General features: G+C 61.4%; 2 protein-coding genes across 4 annotated transcripts in view; one reads left to right on the top strand and one right to left on the bottom strand.

Moving 5' to 3' along the window:
- The window catches only part of MMEL1 (membrane metalloendopeptidase like 1), a 34,111-nt gene extending 21,795 nt beyond the window's left edge, over positions 1-12,316 (top strand). Inside the window, exons 11-23 of the mRNA XM_021095207.1 lie at positions 4,994-5,130; positions 5,468-5,561; positions 7,937-8,065; positions 8,445-8,543; positions 8,865-8,948; positions 9,334-9,437; positions 9,687-9,745; positions 10,022-10,141; positions 10,624-10,757; positions 10,837-10,902; positions 11,537-11,632; positions 12,027-12,103; positions 12,178-12,316. Coding sequence (XP_020950866.1) covers positions 4,994-5,130; positions 5,468-5,561; positions 7,937-8,065; positions 8,445-8,543; positions 8,865-8,948; positions 9,334-9,437; positions 9,687-9,745; positions 10,022-10,141; positions 10,624-10,757; positions 10,837-10,902; positions 11,537-11,632; positions 12,027-12,103; positions 12,178-12,277 — 1,299 coding nt within the window. The 3' untranslated portion in view covers positions 12,278-12,316. The remainder of the gene's footprint in view (positions 1-4,993; positions 5,131-5,467; positions 5,562-7,936; positions 8,066-8,444; positions 8,544-8,864; positions 8,949-9,333; positions 9,438-9,686; positions 9,746-10,021; positions 10,142-10,623; positions 10,758-10,836; positions 10,903-11,536; positions 11,633-12,026; positions 12,104-12,177) is intronic.
- Positions 13,766-16,907, bottom strand: FAM213B (family with sequence similarity 213 member B). Of its 3 annotated transcripts, none has more exons than XM_005664949.3 (7): positions 16,738-16,906; positions 16,317-16,521; positions 15,593-15,644; positions 14,915-14,978; positions 14,756-14,831; positions 14,355-14,444; positions 13,766-13,932 (listed from the first exon to the last, which is right to left on the bottom strand). In XM_005664949.3, the coding sequence occupies exons 1-7, from the start codon at positions 16,798-16,800 to the stop codon at positions 13,928-13,930; spliced, it is 555 nt and encodes a 184-aa protein (XP_005665006.2). In that variant the 5' UTR covers positions 16,801-16,906; the 3' UTR covers positions 13,766-13,927. The 3 variants fall into 3 exon arrangements, with proteins under 3 accessions (XP_005665006.2, XP_013854376.2, NP_001106912.1); NM_001113441.1 differs by having other exon boundaries at positions 13,906-13,932; positions 14,355-14,476; positions 16,738-16,800; XM_013998922.2 differs by having other exon boundaries at positions 14,355-14,476; positions 14,756-14,978; positions 16,738-16,907.

Genomic DNA, 18,058 nt, shown 5'->3' with positions numbered 1-18,058 from the left:
CACTGTTCTCCCCCTGACGGAGGGCACAGACCCGCCCCCTCCCCACTGGCCGGGCCTTAGGCTTGAGGGCCGGGGCTGGGGAGGGGCAGCCTAGCCCGGAAGAGGGAACTCGGTTTGCAGCCCCCCAGCCCCCACACTGCCTGCTCTGACCACACTGAGCAGAGGGACCTCGGCCTGTGGAAGGAGGGGCAGGAAGGGGGTTCCAGCCACCGCCCACTGACTGCAGCAGCTACAGGCCCAGGTCAGAGGGAGGAGGGCGCAGCTGGGGACAGAACCAGCGTCGGAGGGCAGAGATGAGGCCCGTAGCTCCTGCCTCCAACCAGAAACCTAAACATCTAGAGCCAGAGCGCAGGACGGGAAAGTTAGGGGAGCCCCCTGAGGGCTCCTTCGCCAGGGGCTCCAGAAGCCCGATGGTCCCTGGATCTTCCCTCCTGGCTCCCAGGGGGACCCGTTGGGGCACCCCTCCCCTAGAGCCTAACGGCTCGCCCCCTTCCCAGCAGGCACTTGCTGGGGCCTCTCCCTGGACAAAGCTGGCAGCCCCGCCTGGAGTCTGGGTCAGGAAGGAGAAGTAGCCTGCAGAGTGGGTCAGGGGACAGGCAAGGGGGGATGAGGGCAGCCAGGAGGCTGAGCGCGGGAATACCTGGAGGGGGGCCAGCGAGTGCCAGGGTCCTGCCGCACGGGCGAGGGCGGCTAGAGGCCAGCCAGGACCAGGGAGGGTGGGTGGATGGACTGCGCCAGTTTGATGGGACAGGACTTGCCTCTGATCGAAGAGGATCTGGCTGCTGAGCAAACAGGAAAAGGACCGAGGGCCAGAAGCAGGGAACGTGGTCGGGAAGCAGCACCGCCCAGACGGGACGAGGCGGCAGCAGAGGCGCGGGGAGAGGTGGCTTCCCAGTCTGTTTAGAAGGAAAACCCGGAGTTCCCGTCGTGGCGCAGTGGTTAACGAATCCGACTAGGAACCATGAGGTTGCGGGTTCGGTCCCTGCCCTTGCTCAGTGGGTTAACGATCCGGCGTTGCCGTGAGCTGTGGTGTAGGTTGCAGACGCGGCTCGGATCCCGCGTTGCTGTGGCTCTGGCGTAGGCTGGTGGCTACAGCGCCGATTCAACCTCTAGCCTGGGAACCTCCATATGCCACGGGAGCGGCCCAAGAAATAGCAACAACAACAACAACAACAACAACAACAAAGACAAAAGACAAAAGACAAAAAAAAAAAAAAAAAAAAAAAGAAGGAAAACCCAACACACCAACACAACCTGCAAAGGGACCAAGCAGGTGGAGTGAGAGATGGGAGGGAACACAGAGGCCCAGAGGTCCCCCCGAGATGAAACGCGGAGCAGGCGTGAGGGCCCGCGCAGGAGCCCAGGGCTTGGGCTGTGGGGTTTATAACACTTAGAGTTGCTGTGTGTGAGCCTGTCCACACAGCCTCACTCAGATCAGGAAGGAAGCCGTCCCTGACACCCCACCTTGTGCCCTTCCCCCCAAAGCAGCCCCCACCCCCGGCCCTTCCCACCACAAGCTGGCACCGGCTTCTTTGGGTCCACGTTTTGTGGGTGAGACCTCGTCTCCCCAGGGAGGCAGCAGCGACCTCTCTCTCGCTCTGAACACACGACCGCCACACCCCTGTGCTGCTCTAGCTGGGCCTCTGGGTCAGTTCTTGTTCTGGATCTCCCTGAATGGTATGGCTTGGGTTCGTCCGTGTGCGTGCCCTTTGGAGAGCCCGTGGCAGCATCTGTGGCAGGTGTGCTCCTAGGGAAGAAGTGGCCAGGTCCTGACATAGGTCATCGCACAGCTTTACGCGCCCTGACGGGAGCGTGTGAAACGCCCTCTCTGGGCTCTGCAGTGTCCGTTCCTTCCCTCTTAGCCCATCTGTGGACATGCCGTGGAATCTCACCCGGGCTGTATTTGTCTTGCCACCAGCGCGACTTCACTGACTGGCCAGCGGTGGTCCTTTTGTGAAGCCTCTCTTCCTCTGTCCCCGTCGGGGCTCTGCCTTCTTCTCACCGGCTTTACTTCTTTGTATGTTGGGCATGACCCCTTGGCCAGTTCCGGTGGAGCAAACATCTTCTCCACTTGGTGGCTGTGCTGCTTTCCTCTCATGCTGGCTCTTTTTCTTAAAGGAGGTTTTAAAAGAGTCCGATTTAGGAGTTCTCTGGCGGCCTAGCTGGTTAAGGGTCCAGCATTGCCACTGCTGTCGCTTGGGTCACCACTGTGGTGCAGGTTCCACCCCTGGCCAGGGAATTTCTGCATGATGAGGGCGTGGCCAGAAAGAAATAAACAAAATGAAAAGAGTCCCGTTAATTGATCAACTTCTTCAAGATGGAGCAACCTTTGCTCTTGGCGAGTGTTCTCTGTGTCCTGCTTTGCCTGTCGAGGCCGTTTAGGTCTACAGTCTACCCTGAGTTGACTCTTTATACGCAAGGAGAAGAAGGAACGGTTTCATTTCTACCGGGTGGCTGTCCAGATGGTCCAACACCATTTATTGAAAAGACTCCCTCATTAGCCATTGCGCTGTACGCCACCTTTGTTAAAAACCGAGTTCCCGTTGTGGCTCAGCAGGTTAAGATGCTGACATGGTCTCCACAAGAATGTGGGTTTGATCCCCGGCCTCGCTCAGCGGGCTAAGGATCCAGCATTGTGGCAGGCGGCAGTGTAGATCGAAGAGGTGGCTCAGATCCCGCCACATTTGACCCTTAGCCTGGGAACTTCCATACGCCATGGGCGCCATGGGCACGGCCCTAAAAAGACAAAAGAAAGAGGGAGAGAGAGAGAAGGAAGGAAGAAACGGGGAGAGAGGAAGAAAGGCAGAAGAACAAAAAAACAAAAACCGAGTGTCTGTGTGTGTGTGTGCGCATGTGCCTCCGTGTGTGTCTGTGTCCCTGTGTGTGCACCGGTGTGGGTCTGCACTCTCTTCCATTCCATTGGTCTGTGTGTTCCCACACCAGCACCTCCTGCCTGCATGGCCACAGCTCTGTGATGAGCTTCGATGTCAACCGACCTGTTCTTCAAGATCAAATCCATTGCTCCCGATCTTTTGCATTTTCTCACAAGACCCAGAGTCTGCTAACCTGGGGTTTTTGTGGATTTTTTATTCCACAAAAAATCCTGCTGTGATTTTTTTTTTTTTTTTTTTTTTTGTCTTTTGAGGGCTGCACCTGCGGCATATGGAGATTCCCAGGCTAGAGGTTGAATAGGAAGTGTAGCCACTGGCCTACACCACAGTTCACGGTAACACCAGATCCTTAACCCACTGAGCGAGGCCAGGGATCGAACCTGAAACCTCATGGTTCCTAGTCGGATTCGTTGCTGCTGTGCCTTGATAGGAACTCCTCCTGCTGCAATTTTGATAGGGATTTGCTCCAAGTCTAGGTTTCCGTTTGGGGAAAATCAGCGTCTTTATGAGGTTGCATCTGCGGATCTGTGACCTCCCACGTATTTACTTCCGTGTGTTTATGTTTCTTTCATTTCTCTCAACACGTTTTATAGTTTCTATTTCAAGGCTTGATACATCTTTCATTAGATTTGCATTGGATTTGTTCCTAAGTGGTTTTTTTTGTTGGTGGTGGTCGTGATTTCGTGTGTGTGTGTGTGTGTGTGTGTGTGTGCGCGCGCGTGCTTTTCAGGGCTGCACCTGTGGCATATGAAGGTTCCCAGGCTAGGGGGTCCAATCAGAGCTGTAGCCACCGGCCTACACCACAGCCACAGCAACATCAGATCCGAGCTGTGTCTGCAACCTACACCACAGCTCATGGCAACACCAGATCCTTAACCCACTGAGTGAGGCCAGGGATCAAACCCACATCCTCATGGATGCTAGGCGGGTTTGTTACCACTGAACCACCAGGGGCACTCCTGATGTTTGAATAGCATTGTAAATGGTATCATTTTGTAATTGATCTTATGTTTTGTTGCTAGTATATAGAAATACTTGCATTCAGCAAATTTACTCAATGCATTAGTAGTTCCAATAGTTTATCCTTTCATGTTTTATATACATCCTCATGTCCTTTGTGAAAAACGTGATTTATTGCTTCCCTTTCAGTCCTTACTGGTTTTATTTTTTCTTGTCTTTTTGAATTGGCTAGGACTTTCAGCGTAATGCTGCAAGTCCTGACAGTAGGTATGTCCTGATCTCAGAAGAAAAGCTTGCAACATCTCATTGCTTAATTTCGTTTGCTGTAGAGTGGTTTTTGTTTGTTGTCACTGCTGTTGCTGTTTAGACCCCTTTATTAAATTATGGGACTTTTTCTAATTTACTAAGAGTATCACGAATAGACAGCTTTCGATGCCTTTTCGGCATCTATGGAAATTACCATGTGATTTTCTGTCTTCATTCAGTCATCATAGTGAATTATATTGATTTTCAAATGTTAGACCACACTGTATTCCTTGAGTAAACCTATTTGGCAGTTGCATTATCCATTTTATATGGGTATGGATGAATTCCAATTACTAATATTTTGCTTAGAATTTTTGTATCAATTATCGTAAATGAGACTGGCCTATTTTCTATCAATATCTTCATTTCAGTATTAAGGTTGTTCTTGGCCTCAGAGATAAATTGCAAGAGTTTTCTCTTTTTCCTTTCTCTGGGAAGTTGGAGTGCTCCTGGCAGTGTGTAGTCCTTAAATGTCAGATAGCGTCCACTGGAAAAGCCGGATGAGTCTGGAAATTTCTATGTGGGAATATTTTAAATTCACTCCCCAGTTTATTACACATCAAACCATTTATATTTTCTATGTCTTCCTTCATTTGCGCTAATGCATGGTTTTCCAGGGACTCTTCCGCTAGACTTGGGTTGTCAAATCCATCAGCGTCATCTCTGCTCACACGTTGTAGGCCCTGTAGTGACGTCACCTGCCTTTCTCCTGATTCTCCCTGCGCCTTCTCTCCTGGTTCTTGCATGTTCTTTGGTGGGGGCTGGGTCTTAGTAGCCCATGAACTGTGTCGGCCCCTCCCTTCCCCTCTCCCCGCCCCCTCATCCCTCTTCCCCAGGGATTTAACTGGACTCTCTTCATACAAGCCGTGCTGTCCTCCGTCAACACCACGCTGCTGCCAGATGAGCAGGTAGTGGTGTACGGCATCCCCTACCTCCAGCACCTGGAGGACATCATTGACGTCTACTCCCCCAGGTGAGGCCCCGGCACCCTCCCTGCTCTCTCCCCACCGCCAACGGCCCCTCCTCTCAGGACAGGGCCTCGCAGAGCGGTACTCTGGGGCACCGGGGGGCATGATGGGGGCAAACAAGAGTGACCCGGGGAAACTGGCCCTAGAGAGGTGAGCCCCTCCCTGAGGCACCCAGGGGCAGGCAGGATGGAGCTGGGGGACTGTCTTAAAGCTTTTCTCCGCCACCCTGCACTCCCTGCTCGGGTAGAACCTGCTGTCCAAGGGCCCACAAGACACATCCTCTGCGGGGCAGATCCAATACACCTGTCCCAGCGCTGCCCTCTGCCCTCTGCCCCTGCTCAGGACCATGCAGAATTACCTGGTCTGGCGCCTGGTGCTGGACCGTATCAGCAGCCTGAGCCAGAGATTCAAGGACGCCCGTGCCAGCTACCGCAAGGTGAGCAACACCCCCACACAGCCTGACTGGGCACTCGTTCACTGATGCTGCCGAGCACCCGCTGTGGGCCGAGCTCGGAGGTCCCCTCGGGGCCCAGAGCACAATCGAGGCAGACGAGGCACCAACCCTCTTGGCCATAGGCCGTCGACAAACCCAAGATCTGCTCTTTCCAAACCAGTGAGTCAGAGGCAAGGGGTGGGGAGGAGGCAGGGGGAGCCTCTCAGTGAAAGTGACCGTGAGACCTTAAGGCAAGAATGGCCCAGATGTGAAAGGACAGCGAGCGGGTTCCCAGGGAGCAGAGACCACCAGGCCCCCGGGGCCACGCAGAGGAAAGGATGGGATGGGTCAGGGCGGGAGGCAGGGCCGGCAGTCGAGGGCCAGACGGCACCTGGTCCACTGGGGTGTTCAGAGTGGGAAGCTGCCATGGAGTAGAGGGTTAAGAATCCCACTGCAGTGGCTTGGGTCACTGTGCAGCTGTGGGTTCCATCCCTGGCACAGCACAGTGGGTTAAGGATCCGGCACTGCTACAGCTCTGGCATAGGTCACAGCAGAGTGGGGTTCAGTCCCTGGCCTGGGAACTCCATATGCAGCAGGTGCATAAAAAAAAAAAAGAGTAGGGGGGAGTTCCTGTCATGGTGCAGCAGAAACGAATCCGACTAGGAACCATGAGGTTGCAAGTTCAATCCCTGGCCTCGCTCAGTGGGTTAAGGCTCCAGCGTTGCCGTGAGCTGTGGTGTAGGTGGCAGACGTGGCTCGGATCTGGCGTTGCTGTGGCTGTGGCGTAGGCCGGCAGCTATAGCTCCAATTAGACCCCTAGCCTGGGAACCTCCATATGCTGCAGGTGCAGCCCTAAAAGGATAAAAAACCAAAAAAAAAAAAGAGAGAGAGAGAGAGTGGGAACCACAGTCTGATGTCCTGCTCATGTGGTCATTCTTGTTGCTGGGGGGACACAGGCAGAGCAGAAGCAGGTGCCACCACCCAGGTGGGGGCTAGGGGCTGGACCAGCAGCAGGTGGAGGTGCTGACACCAGGCAGTTGTGTGGTTGAGGGACGAGGACCCGGAGTCCCCAGAGGCAGGGCAGAGCAGGCTGGGGCGAGTCAGGCCTCCTGCTTTGCCACGCGGGGCTGAAAAAATTACGAGCCGAGCATAGGGAAGGGAAGCAAGTCCCAGAGCACAGAGGAGAGAGTCATATGACTTCCAAGGGGGCGGGAAAGCCCAGGAAGGTGTTTCCAGATGCTGGGCAGAGCTCCAGGTTGGCTGAGATTTGCGGCCAGAAACCTAACGCTGGACACGTTTCCCTCTTGTGCCCAGTGTCCCTGGGGGCAGGTGGGCAGGCATTCTCTCTGTCACTTTGGAGACGGGAAAGCCAGGGCCCAGACAGCTGACGGCTCAAGGCTGTGCTGGATGAGGCCTCCAAGGTCAATGCCACCAGCCTGTGCTTTGGGGCAGGGGGCGGCTAGAGCCCATGAGAGCAGCGTCTGGTCAGACAGCCAGGCCAGGTGGCAGGGACGGGGACAAGGAGGCACTCGGGGCCGGGATCCCTGCCGTCCCAGCTGCTCCCCTGTCCTCCCACTCCCGGGCCGTCGTTCAAGGGTCTGTCTGCGCTGACATAGCAGGCCTCAGCGGCCCCTCGCCCTGCTAGCGCCACCTCCGGTGTGCAGCAGTGACTCGGCAGACCCCAACTGAGCGCCTGCTGTGTGCTCGGGGCAGAGTTCCTCCTGCAGCCTTGACAGGGGCCATGCGCATGCACACGCATGCACGCGCACGCATACTCACCCCCCCACACACACACACCTTCACACACTCACACCCTCTCCTCCAGGACAGTAACAGGAGGGTCCCCAACCCCTCCTCGGGCCATCGCCCCGTGACCACTGCCTCCTCGAGGCCACATCTAGAAGATTCTTTTTCCCTTCTGTTACTCTGTAAGCTCTGAGGCATTTGGAAAGGCATGAACAAACCCTGGGCCAGAGGATGCCCGGGGCTCCGAGAACCAGAAGGGGCCCTCTCCAGGGCTCTGTAAGGGCTTCCTGCCCACAGCTTAGAGCAGGCAGTCCCAAGCGCCAGGCCTTCACAGGCCTCCAACCTTTCTGTCAGACAAGGCCTCCTATGCTCTTCCTTCCTTCATTTGTTTTAACGCAACAGACTTGCTTTTAACTCACTCACCAATTTTAGTCGCATGCTAGGCAACCCATCCCTGCAGTCCCATGGTAAGTGCACAGAGTTAAACATGCAAATGAGTGCAGAGCCCCTAGGAAAACACAAAGGAAGTATCTGCGTTCACCCGTGTCCCCCACCCGCCGTGGGCACCGGGGTCCGAGGACAGGGAGGAGGTCGGTAGGCGCCGTGGAGGATGACCGAGCGGGGCCCGCCAGGCGCTGTACGGCACGACAGTGGAGGAGGTGCGCTGGCGGGAGTGTGTCAGCTACGTCAACAGCAACATGGAAAGCGCCGTGGGCTCGCTCTACGTCACGGAGGCCTTCCCTGGGGACAGCAAGAGCGCGGTGGGTGCTCAGCGACCCGCCCCACGGGGACCCCAGCCCTGCACCTCCACGCTCACATGGTGACTCAGCCCCAGCAGCTCCTGTGCGCTCAGTGGCACCTCAGTGGCACACGTGCTCACCCGGTGCCCCACTTGTGGGGGGGGTTGATGCGGGGAAGCCCAGCCTGCCCCCATCCCCAGCCCCGAAGGCCACCTGGTGTGAGTCCAGGGCTGGCAGGACTCACCCAGGACAACACACCGCCAAGGGGGCCCTGTCCTGGGGGCCTTTCCTGCCTCCCAGCCCCACCACATCCAGAGTGGCCCGCACGGGGCTTTGGGCCAGCCCCCCGCAGAGACCCCAGCGCTGGACGTCCAGCACCAGGGCCGTGCGCTGCCCACAGGTCAGAGAGCTCATCGGCAAAGTGCGGGCGGTGTTCGTGGAGACGCTGGACGAGCTGAGCTGGATGGATGAGTCATCCAGGAAGAAGGCTCGGGAGAAGGTGGGCAGGAGACCTCGGCCAGGCCTCCCACCAAGAGAGGGCAGCGCCTGAGGGGTGATCATCACCAGGAAGGGGCTGTGGGCAGAGGGGAGACGGGAAGCCAGGCCTGGGAGGCCCTGGCAATTGGGGGGGGGCACAGGAGCAGGAGCCCCACCCCAGGCCCTGAGCTGGTGGTGGGTACCAAGGTCGGTCTTCAGCCGACCCCTTCCACGTTCTGCCCCCTAACCTCCCTACAGCCCTTCAGCCCCCTACCCACATGGCAGGGGGCAGAGCCAGGATGCCCACGGTGTGGTGGGCACAGACCGGCCCTCTCCTCCCCAGGCCATGAGCATCCGGGAGCAGATTGGCTACCCTGACTACATCCTAGAGGAGAAGGACAAGCACCTGGACGAGGAGTATTCCAGCGTACGTGCCCCCCCGGGTCCCCCCAGGCCCCCTGTCCCCCACCCACCCAATCTGCCCTGAATCGGCCCCATGGACCTTGGGCCCTCACCTGCCTAGGGTGTGGAGTTCTGCCCATAACTCAGCCGTCTGGCCACATGCTGGGCACTGGCACTACCCCGACACAGACGGGCAACTGAGGACGGGAGGGGCTTGGACCTCCCCAGTCGCATACGTGCACAGAGCCAGGCTTGGTCCCTGAGTCCCGCTGCACGCAGAGCCTGTTGGCCACGTGCAGGACTGCCTGGCAAGTCCCAAGGCCAGTCCCCAGCCGCCCTCGACCTCCCCCGGCCCGGGCCCCTGGGGGACTCCGCACGCCCGTCAGAAGTGACCCGCCCCTCTCCTGTAGCTGAACTTCTCAGAGGATCTGTACTTTGAGAACGGTCTGCAGAACCTCAAGGCTGGCGCCCAGCGGAGCCTCAAGAAACTTCGGGAGAAGGTGGACCAGAACCTGTGAGTGGGGACGGCCCGTGGGCACCAGTGGGCTGGGCGCCGGGCAGGCAGGAGAGGGTGGTGGGTCTGATCAGAGCCCCACCCCCACCCCACGCTGGCCCTCTGCTTGTGGGACCCCAGGGAGAAGCCCAATCTTTGGGTGGGCAGCGCTGGCCCCATGGGGGGCTGCTGTGCATGCACCCTCGCGGTGGGCTCTGGTCAGAGGGGTAGGGGGGCCTGGGCTCCAAATGACCCACTTGTCTATCACAGCTGGATCATCGGGGCCGCCGTGGTGAACGCGTTCTACTCTCCAAACCGAAACCAGATCGGTGCGTTCACGCCCTCCCCCCACCCTGTCCCTCCATCCCTCAGCACCAGAGAACCTGAGCAGCACAGAACAGCAGAGAGAACTGAGTCCCGGACGCACCACCACGCGCCCAGCCCTCTGGGCTTCTGAGCCTTAGTTTTCTCCTCTGTAAAATGGGGGTGGGGGTCATACCTCCGCAGCTGGGGTGTCAAACGACAGGACCCCTGGGGTGGCTGCCCTGGCTGGCACACAGGCGCGCCCGCTCACGGCTCATTCCGTCTCCCCTCCCCCGCGGCAGTGTTCCCGGCCGGGATCCTCCAGCCCCCTTTCTTCAGCAAGGAGCAGCCCCAGGCCTTGAACTTCGGGGGCATCGGGATGGTGATTGGGCATGAGATCACCCACGGCTTTGATGACAATGGTAGGGGGCCCCCTGGGGGTCAGAGCGGCACCTCGGATCACAAACACACCCCAATTGCTGGCACCCAGGGAGGCTGGCTTTCCCACAGGGCTGGACCGTCCTGACCTTGTGAGGGCGGCCCTGTGTCCCCAGGGTCCACGCACTCCCCTGACATCACAGCAAGGGTCATTAGTCCACAGTGCCCCTGGGGTGCCAGGACCGGAGACCCCAGGCCCTAACCTTGGGAGCGGCACAGGCACCACTGAGCCTTCGGCCTCCCAGAGCCCAAGCAGCCCTTCGGGGGCCCACTCTGCTCACAGACGTGAGCTCCAGACCCCGCGCCCCCTGGGAGGACGTGCTGGAGGCCCGGTGGGCAGCCCCCTCTGCCCCTGCCCCCTGGGAGGACGTGCTGGAGGCCCGGTGGGCAGCCCCCTCTGCCCCTGCCCCCTGGGAGGACGTGCTGGAGGCCCGGTGGGCAGCCCCCCTCTTCCCCTGCCCCCCAGGCCGCAACTTCGACAAGGACGGCAACATGCTGGATTGGTGGAGTAACTTCTCGGCACAGCACTTCCAGGAGCAGTCGGAGTGCATGGTCCACCAGTACGGGAACTACTCCTGGGACCTGGCAGACGACCAAAACGTGAGCGGCCACTGCCCACCGCCGGCCTGGGAGCGGGAGGGGAGGGAGCCGGGCAGCCACCATCCTGTCTCCTGCGCAGGTGAATGGGTTCAGCACGCTGGGTGAAAACATCGCCGACAATGGAGGGGTGCGGCAGGCGTACAAGGTGGGTCCGAGTAGGGCCCCTCGAGGTGGGGAAGGGGAGCATCCAGCCCAGGGACAGGACCCTCGGCATGGCAGGGACTACCCTGCCACACTGCCGCCCAAGCAAGGCCTGGCCAAGGTCCCTTCTCCATCCGACTGCAGGGGCAGCAGTGCCCGGAGGGGCCTGCCGGCCGCAGGTGGGCGGGCACCATGGCCATCTGCCTACGTGCTACCCCACCCTTAGCGGAGACCTCCACACCCTGGGGAGGCCACTGTCCAGTCCCAAGTAAGACAGTGACAGTCACCGCACGCTTTCCAGCCTCAGCAACTCCCGGGCACTGGCAGCCTCAGACCCTGGGCGTCAGGAGCTCATTCTGGCGGGGCCGGGGGGCACCCTGTGGGGGCTGCCTGGCAGTGAGCCCCCCCAAAGGTGTGTGGATGGCCACTGAGTAATTGCCACGGTGGGCACCCACCGCTGGGTGTGCTCAGAGGGCCCCTCACTGCAGAAGTGGGACTGCCCACGGGGGAGGCCAGGGAGCCAGACCTCCATTCTGCCCTGGCCAGAGGACTCTGGAGTCCTGGCCAGGCTGGTGCTGCCCCGGGGTGGGGATGGGGGGCCGGGCCGGCCGGGACAGCACCCTGTTTGGTGCCTACAGGCATATCTAAAGTGGCTGTCAGAGGGCGGCAAGGACCGGCAGCTGCCAGGCCTGGAGCTGACCCACGAGCAGCTGTTCTTCGTCAACTACGCACAGGTGGGAGTCACGGCCCCCCGCGCCCCCGCACCAGCTGGAAATCCGCCGCCCGTCCATATCCTTGGAGAGCCCCCACTGTGGGGTGCCTCCCGGGACGCCACGGGCGGGCAAGTCTGGCAGAACCAGAATTAACGGGCCAGGAAGGCTTCCCAGAGGCAAAGGATGGCAGGGCCATTGGAGCTGGGGAGGAGCCTGACGTGGCCGTGGAGGAACCGGGGCCTGGCGGGACCCCTGTGCCCAGAGAGGAAGGAAACCGCACTCCATTCTTGCGGCGTCCAGGGGCGCCCCGCCTCCCCAGGCCCGCCTCCGCCCCCTCCGGGGTCCCCGCGGGTCCCCCCTTACCCCGCCCAGCCCCGCCCCCAGCCCCGCGGCCTCGCCCCTCGTGCCCCCGCAGGTGTGGTGCGGCTCCTATCGGCCCGAGTTCGCCGTGCAGTCCATCAAGACTGACGTCCACAGTCCCCTGAAGTACAGGCAAGTGGCCCCCGCGCCCCCGCGCCCCGCGCCGCGCGCCTGGCACCGTCTCAGGCTCCTCCGTCCCCCCGCAGGGTGCTGGGCTCGCTGCAGAACCTGGCGGCCTTCGCGGACGCGTTCCACTGCGCGCGGGGCACCCCCATGCACCCGAAGGTGCGATGCCGCGTCTGGTAGCCAAGGCCGAGCCGCGCTGCGCGGCCCACGCCCACCCGCCGCCCCGAGGCGCCCCGTCCGCGCTGAGACCGTACAGCCGGCGGGAACCGGGCGTGCGCCCCGCGCCCGTCTGGCCACCTGCGCCGCGCCCTGCCTGGAGCGCGGCCGCCGCCCCGGGCACGTGCGGGTGCGGGAGGCCCGGCCCGGCCCCCTCGGCGCGGGAGGCCCGGCCCGGCCCCCTCGGCGCCCGCTCGCCCGCCCACGATGGTGTACGCCGACCACCCAGCCCTGTAGACGCAGCTATCGGTCTTCCCGCCCGCTCTCCAAAGCGCTCCTCAGTTGTCCACCAGCTTCCGATCTAAGTAAACGCTTTCGAGAAGCGCGCTGCCGTGTTTGCGTAGCAGGGGCCCCGAGGGCAGTGGGGTCACAGTGCGTGAGAAAGTGCCCGGTTCTGCCGCTGACCGCTGGTGGCCAAATGGGGAACTGCAGGGCGCTCAGGGGAGGAGGGGGCACCCCAACAACCTCCCCGGGGGCTTGGTGCTGGGGGCACAGCAAAGACCAGGAAGCCCCCGAAGGTCCGCCCTCAGGGGGCCACGGGTCAGACACGGGGAGAGGCTACTGACTCAGGAAGGCGCTGAGGTCCAGGATGGGGCAGGGGGCCCCCAGGTGCAGCCCACTCTGGATCTGGGGCTTTGTGTAACTGGAAGCCAGTGAGGGGTTAAACCTTGTCACCTGCCTGAGTTTGGTTTTGTTTTTTTTGCTCTTTAGGGCCACACTGGGGGCATACGGAGGTTCCCAGGCTAGGGGGAGAATCGAGCCACGGCAACGCCAGATCCCCGACCCACAGAGGGAGGCCAGGGATCGAACCTGCATCCTCATGGATACCAGGTGGGCTCATTACCTCTGAGTCACAATGGGAACTTCCTGCCCTTTGTTTTTAAACGACCACAGAGAGGATGGGGGACCAGGGAGGCCAGCTGGAAGGCCACTGTGGGCATATCCAGGCCTGGAGCAGGAGCACAGGGGAGGTGCCGTGTGTCATCTGGACCTAATCAGAGGAGGGGGGGTGGACCGGAGTCCTGCTCTAGACCTGGTAGGTGTTGGGTGCTTGTCACCCCCTTATGCTGGTCGAATAGGGGGAGCTGGACATGTCAGCTGGGCCAGAAGCCCCCTAGGCTGGCCACCCCCAGGGTGCAAATGACGATTCTCCAGAGAGTGAGGGTCCTTTCCCTAAAAGTCCCTGATGGTCCACCAGACGGGCAGGCAGGATGGAAAACATCTCCTTGGAAACCATGAGCTGCGACCCAAACCCTCAGGGGCCAGGCTCCTCCTCCCAGGGCCTGGGGCGATTCCTCACTACCAGCCGGAGCCCGACCCCACCCCTGTCCCCTGCTCTCTGGGCACCCCCAACCCGCCAGGGAAAGCAACTTTCCTTGGTGAGGAACGCGACGCCTCGTGCATGACCGCCCCGCTGGCCCGGGCGAAGCCAAGAGTCGGAGGCAATGAAGAAACGCTGCCCAGGAACCACCCTTTAATGCTCGATGCTGCCTGTAGACCAGGCGGAGTTCAGCCCAGCCCAGAGATTCCGGAGTTTCTTCACACCCAACTTGCAGTGTGTCCAGGGCGGGAGTCATGGGGGCCTGGGGTCTTCACCTAGAGCACGCCTCCTCATCACACTGCGGGGACAGGGGCCCCGTCAGGCCGGCCACATGTCCCAAAGCCAGGAGCAGCTGACCCCACCCTCCAGGGTGTGTGGCCCAAGCAGAGGAGAGAGACAGTCCCCTCCATTTAGGGCACAGGAGGCCGGCCACCAAGACCATGCTAACATGGCTTACAGTCACCCCCCCCAAGGCTGAGAGGATGAGCGGCCCCTCCGCCTGCAGCCAGAGTAGCCCACAGGCCTCTGCAGAGGGCCCTGCTGTGCCTGCTCGTCTGGCTACCCTGCCCTGGCCTGCCACTGCCGTGAGCCCAGAATCATCTAGAGCCCACAAAGTCCAGCTTAGCATCTGACCACATCAAACATTCAACCCAGGGGAGTCGGGGGTTGTGGGGGATGGGGTGGGGTCTTAGCAAGCAGCCTGCCCTAGGCCGGGCTCACCTGGGGTGGCTGGTGGGTGCAGGCCGCCTCTGCAGAGATGCATAGAGCCTGCAAGATGCTCTCCTGGGGGGCGTAGTCGCCCGGAGACTTCTGCACAAAGTGCAGCAGCACTTTGTCACCACCTGCAGCAATGGGTGGTCAGGGTGTCCCTGTATGGCCACCACCCACCTGAGTACCGAGAAGAGGGAGCTGTTCTGGCCACACCACCCAGCTAAGACGAGACTCAAAGCTGGGCCACGTCACACGGGGGACTGTGGCAAGATCGATAAGCCGGAGGGAGGGAGGGAGGGAGGGTCAGGGCAGGGTCAAGTTCAGCAAGACCTTCCCACTGAGTACTGGCCCCCTTCCCGCTCCCCAGCCCAGGACCAGTGTTGGCCCCTGATGCCCCTCCCCTGGCCCACCTTTGGCCACCACCAGCAGCCCTCCACTCTGCAGCAGATCCCCAGACAGATTCCCCTGGATGCCCGCAGCCTTGGCCTGGAGGGAGGGGAGCAGGCCCAGGTCAGCCCCAGGCAGAGGCCCCTGCAGCCGAATCCCACATGACCTTGGCCGGCACAAACCTTGGCGGCCACATCACGAACGGGCTTCCCCAGGGCGGCCGGCAGGATGCTCAAACTGCTGTACCTGCCAAGACACAGTGGGCTTGTTCAGGCTCTGACTTTTCACCAAAGACAGCCCCAGCACCTGCCCACCGCCCCCCCCCAGCGCAGCCCCAGCACCTTTGCCCCACACCGCGTGCCTGCCCCTCCCCCAGCACCTGCCCCCCAGTCGCCACAAGATGCACAGTCCAGTCCCTACAAGCAGGCCCCACCCCTTCTTAGCAGAGGCTCGGGACACAGGGCAGAAAGACCAGCAACCGCCCAGCCAGGAGCAGCTGCCAGAGCCATGGGGCACCCAGCCTGTGGCCTGGGGCCCCACAGAGGGTGTGGGAGGGCAGACTGGGTAAGCCTGGGGAGCTGGCTCAGCTGGTGCTGCCAATCAGACGAAACAGCCAGCCCGTGGCCCAGGCACGGGGGTGATTGGAAGGGACCCTGACTGGGGCACTAGACCCAAGCCCCCTGTTCAGCCAGCTGGGCGCGGGGGGGCCCTCGGTGAGAAGCCTAATTTTCAGCTGATAACAGATACCCAGCACCCAAGGGAGAGTCCGGCAGAGCTGGCAGGAGGAGCAGTTGCGGGGGGGGGGGGGGCGCAGGGAAAAGAGGAATAAAGAAACAGTGAACCCCCATGCCCCAGCTCACCGCTTGAAGCCCAGCTCCTTGTAAAACTGCTTGCTCTCATCCAGATAGAGATCTGGAAAGCAGAGGGCACAAGTCTGGGCCCTAGGCCCACCGGCCACCCCAGCTCATGCTCCTGCATCCTGCCCTCTGTCCACCCTTGGTGCCCAGCTGGCCCACCTAGGGCCAGGAGGGGCAGAGCAGGGCTGAGTGTCCCCACTGTTAGAGGTGAGCAGAGGCCCAGAGGTGACAGAAAGGGAGGAGCAGGACTTGTCTGAATTGTGCCACTGGTCCCAGGGCTCTGCAAGGGCACATCCTGGGTGCAGGGGAGAGGCCAGTGGGGTGGGGGTGGGAGGCAGCCGCCAGCTGGGCCCTTGTCCCAGAGGGTGGGGAGGGGATAGAAGCATCTGGGGACCTTGGATCTGGCGTCTGGGTAGGTGGGGAGCTTGCAGCTGATTTGGTCAAGATTTTTGGTCCTGATTGGAGGCCAGAGTTACTGCTGAGCCAGTGTCCCTCCACAGAGGAAGGAACAGCATGGCTGGGGCAGGCGGGTAGAGGCCACAGCTGGGGATGCAGAGGAGGGGAGGGGACACAGGAGCATATCAAGGCCCCTTCTGGAGTGAGAAGGGCCAGGGCTGGGCAAGGAGGAGGCAGTGAATGCGAGCAGAGTTTGAGGAGGGGGTTTCAGGGCGGTTGGGCAGTTTAGGGGGTGTTGCTCCAGGGGCAGGAGGGTAGGGAGTGCAGGCACCTCCCGCGAAGTAGCCACCGTCCAGGAACTCCTGCAGGCCCAGGGCCTCGGGCCCCACGCCCACCAGGCGCACGCCGTGCTGGTCCAAGAGCCCCTTGAGGCTGCTGAGGTCCCGGGCGATCCAGCGACACACCATGCAGCCGAAGCGCCGAAGGCCGGCCACCACGCACGCCTGCTCCTGCCACAGGCTTCGTAGCTCCACGGCCTGCGCGGGGGCGGGTAAGGGGCGCTGCCAGACCTCGGTCCCGCGCACGTCCACACCCCCAGCCCCACTCCGCCCCACGCCCCGGGCCCGCAGCAGCACCGAGCAAGCCCAGCCTACTCCCCCGGCCCCGGCCCCGCCCCGCGCCCCGGCGCCGGCCTCCGATGCCCCTGCCAGGCGCCGAGGCGCACCCACCGCCCCGGGCCCGTCCGGCCTCACCTCCCCGGTCACTGCGTGCTTCAGGACACACGCTCCCACGCGGGCAAGGTCCACCGTGCTCATGGCGGCGACCGCCCGGAACCCCTGCCGCAAGCCCGGCTCCGCACCAGCCCTCTCCGCCTGCAGTCCTGCGCGCGACCCGGCTCCGCCCCAGACAGGCCCCCAGACGTCGCCCCGCCCCGCCTCGGGACTGCGCGCAGCCCGGCTCCGCCCTGGCCCCGCCTACCCCAAAATAGGTTCTCGCGGTATGCAAATTAGGCTCTTGGTCACCTATTTTGTATATGCATAAGCCTGTCAGCCAATGGAGCCGCCGCACTGGTAGCGGGGGGGAGCTTGGCGTCCAGGCGCGGTGCGCCTGCGCAGAGTGCCTGGCTGGGGGCGCGCTCCCGTCGGGTAGACATAGACTTTGAGAGATAGAACAGCGGCGGGGGCCCCGGGATCACCCGACAGACGGCAGCAGGAGCTGCCACCCGAAGTTGGAGTGGCGGCGACGAAGCGTGCGGTTTGCAGGGCAAGGTTAAGGCGAGCAGACTGAGTGTCCCTATCACGGATGGGGAAGCTGGCGGGAGTCCCAGCTGGCGGAGGAGTCCAAGGGCTTTTAGCCTCTCCTGAGATCTGTTTCATCTTGAAAATCCGTGAGAATGCAGCGTTTTCTCAATTACACGTCCGTGTTGGCTTTAATCATAAAATACTATCAATTTAGTGCCAGCTAAATATCTGCTTTTGACCCCAAAACTTCGGGTACAATGGTCCCAAAAGAGATAGCAGCTTACTAGGTGTCTTGGGAATTTGCCTTGGTTTCTTCCTCACGACGCCTTTCAGGATCACCCAGTTTTTACCCACGAGGGCCCAGGCACGGAGGCCGAGAGTGGAGCCAAGGTTACACAGACAGTGGGGTCCCACCTGGTCATGCCTGAGCCCCACTCCCCACGGTGGGTCTGCGACACCTGGCCCTCGGCCTCACTCCCCAGCAGACAGCTCCAGGCCCTGGGCCAGGCTGCAGAAGGAAGGGGCAGGGGTCTGCCCTGAGTTTGAAGAAGCGGGAGCCCCCCCTCTTGACACCACACTGTATTCCATAGGACCCCCAGTAGAGAGGGGCAAAGCTGAGGCCCAAGAGGGGTGCTGCTGCCTCCTTAGCCTGCCCTTGGGCCTGGGAGGATGAAGGTGGGAGTGGCTGAAGGCCCAGGCCTGGAAACGGAGTTACTATGTCAAAGGGAGAAAGATTCCGTTTCCTGGTGTTGAAGGTAGGAAGAGCAAAAATAAGGGCAGGCCCTACGGAGACAATCTCTGCAGGACCCCTGGGCCAGCAGGAAAGGAGAAG

Source organism: Sus scrofa, chromosome 6 (genome assembly GCF_000003025.6).
Source record: "Sus scrofa isolate TJ Tabasco breed Duroc chromosome 6, Sscrofa11.1, whole genome shotgun sequence".
NCBI lineage: Eukaryota > Metazoa > Chordata > Mammalia > Artiodactyla > Suidae > Sus > Sus scrofa.
Note: the sequence above shows the minus strand (reverse complement) of the source record. Positions and strands in the feature narration are given on the sequence as shown.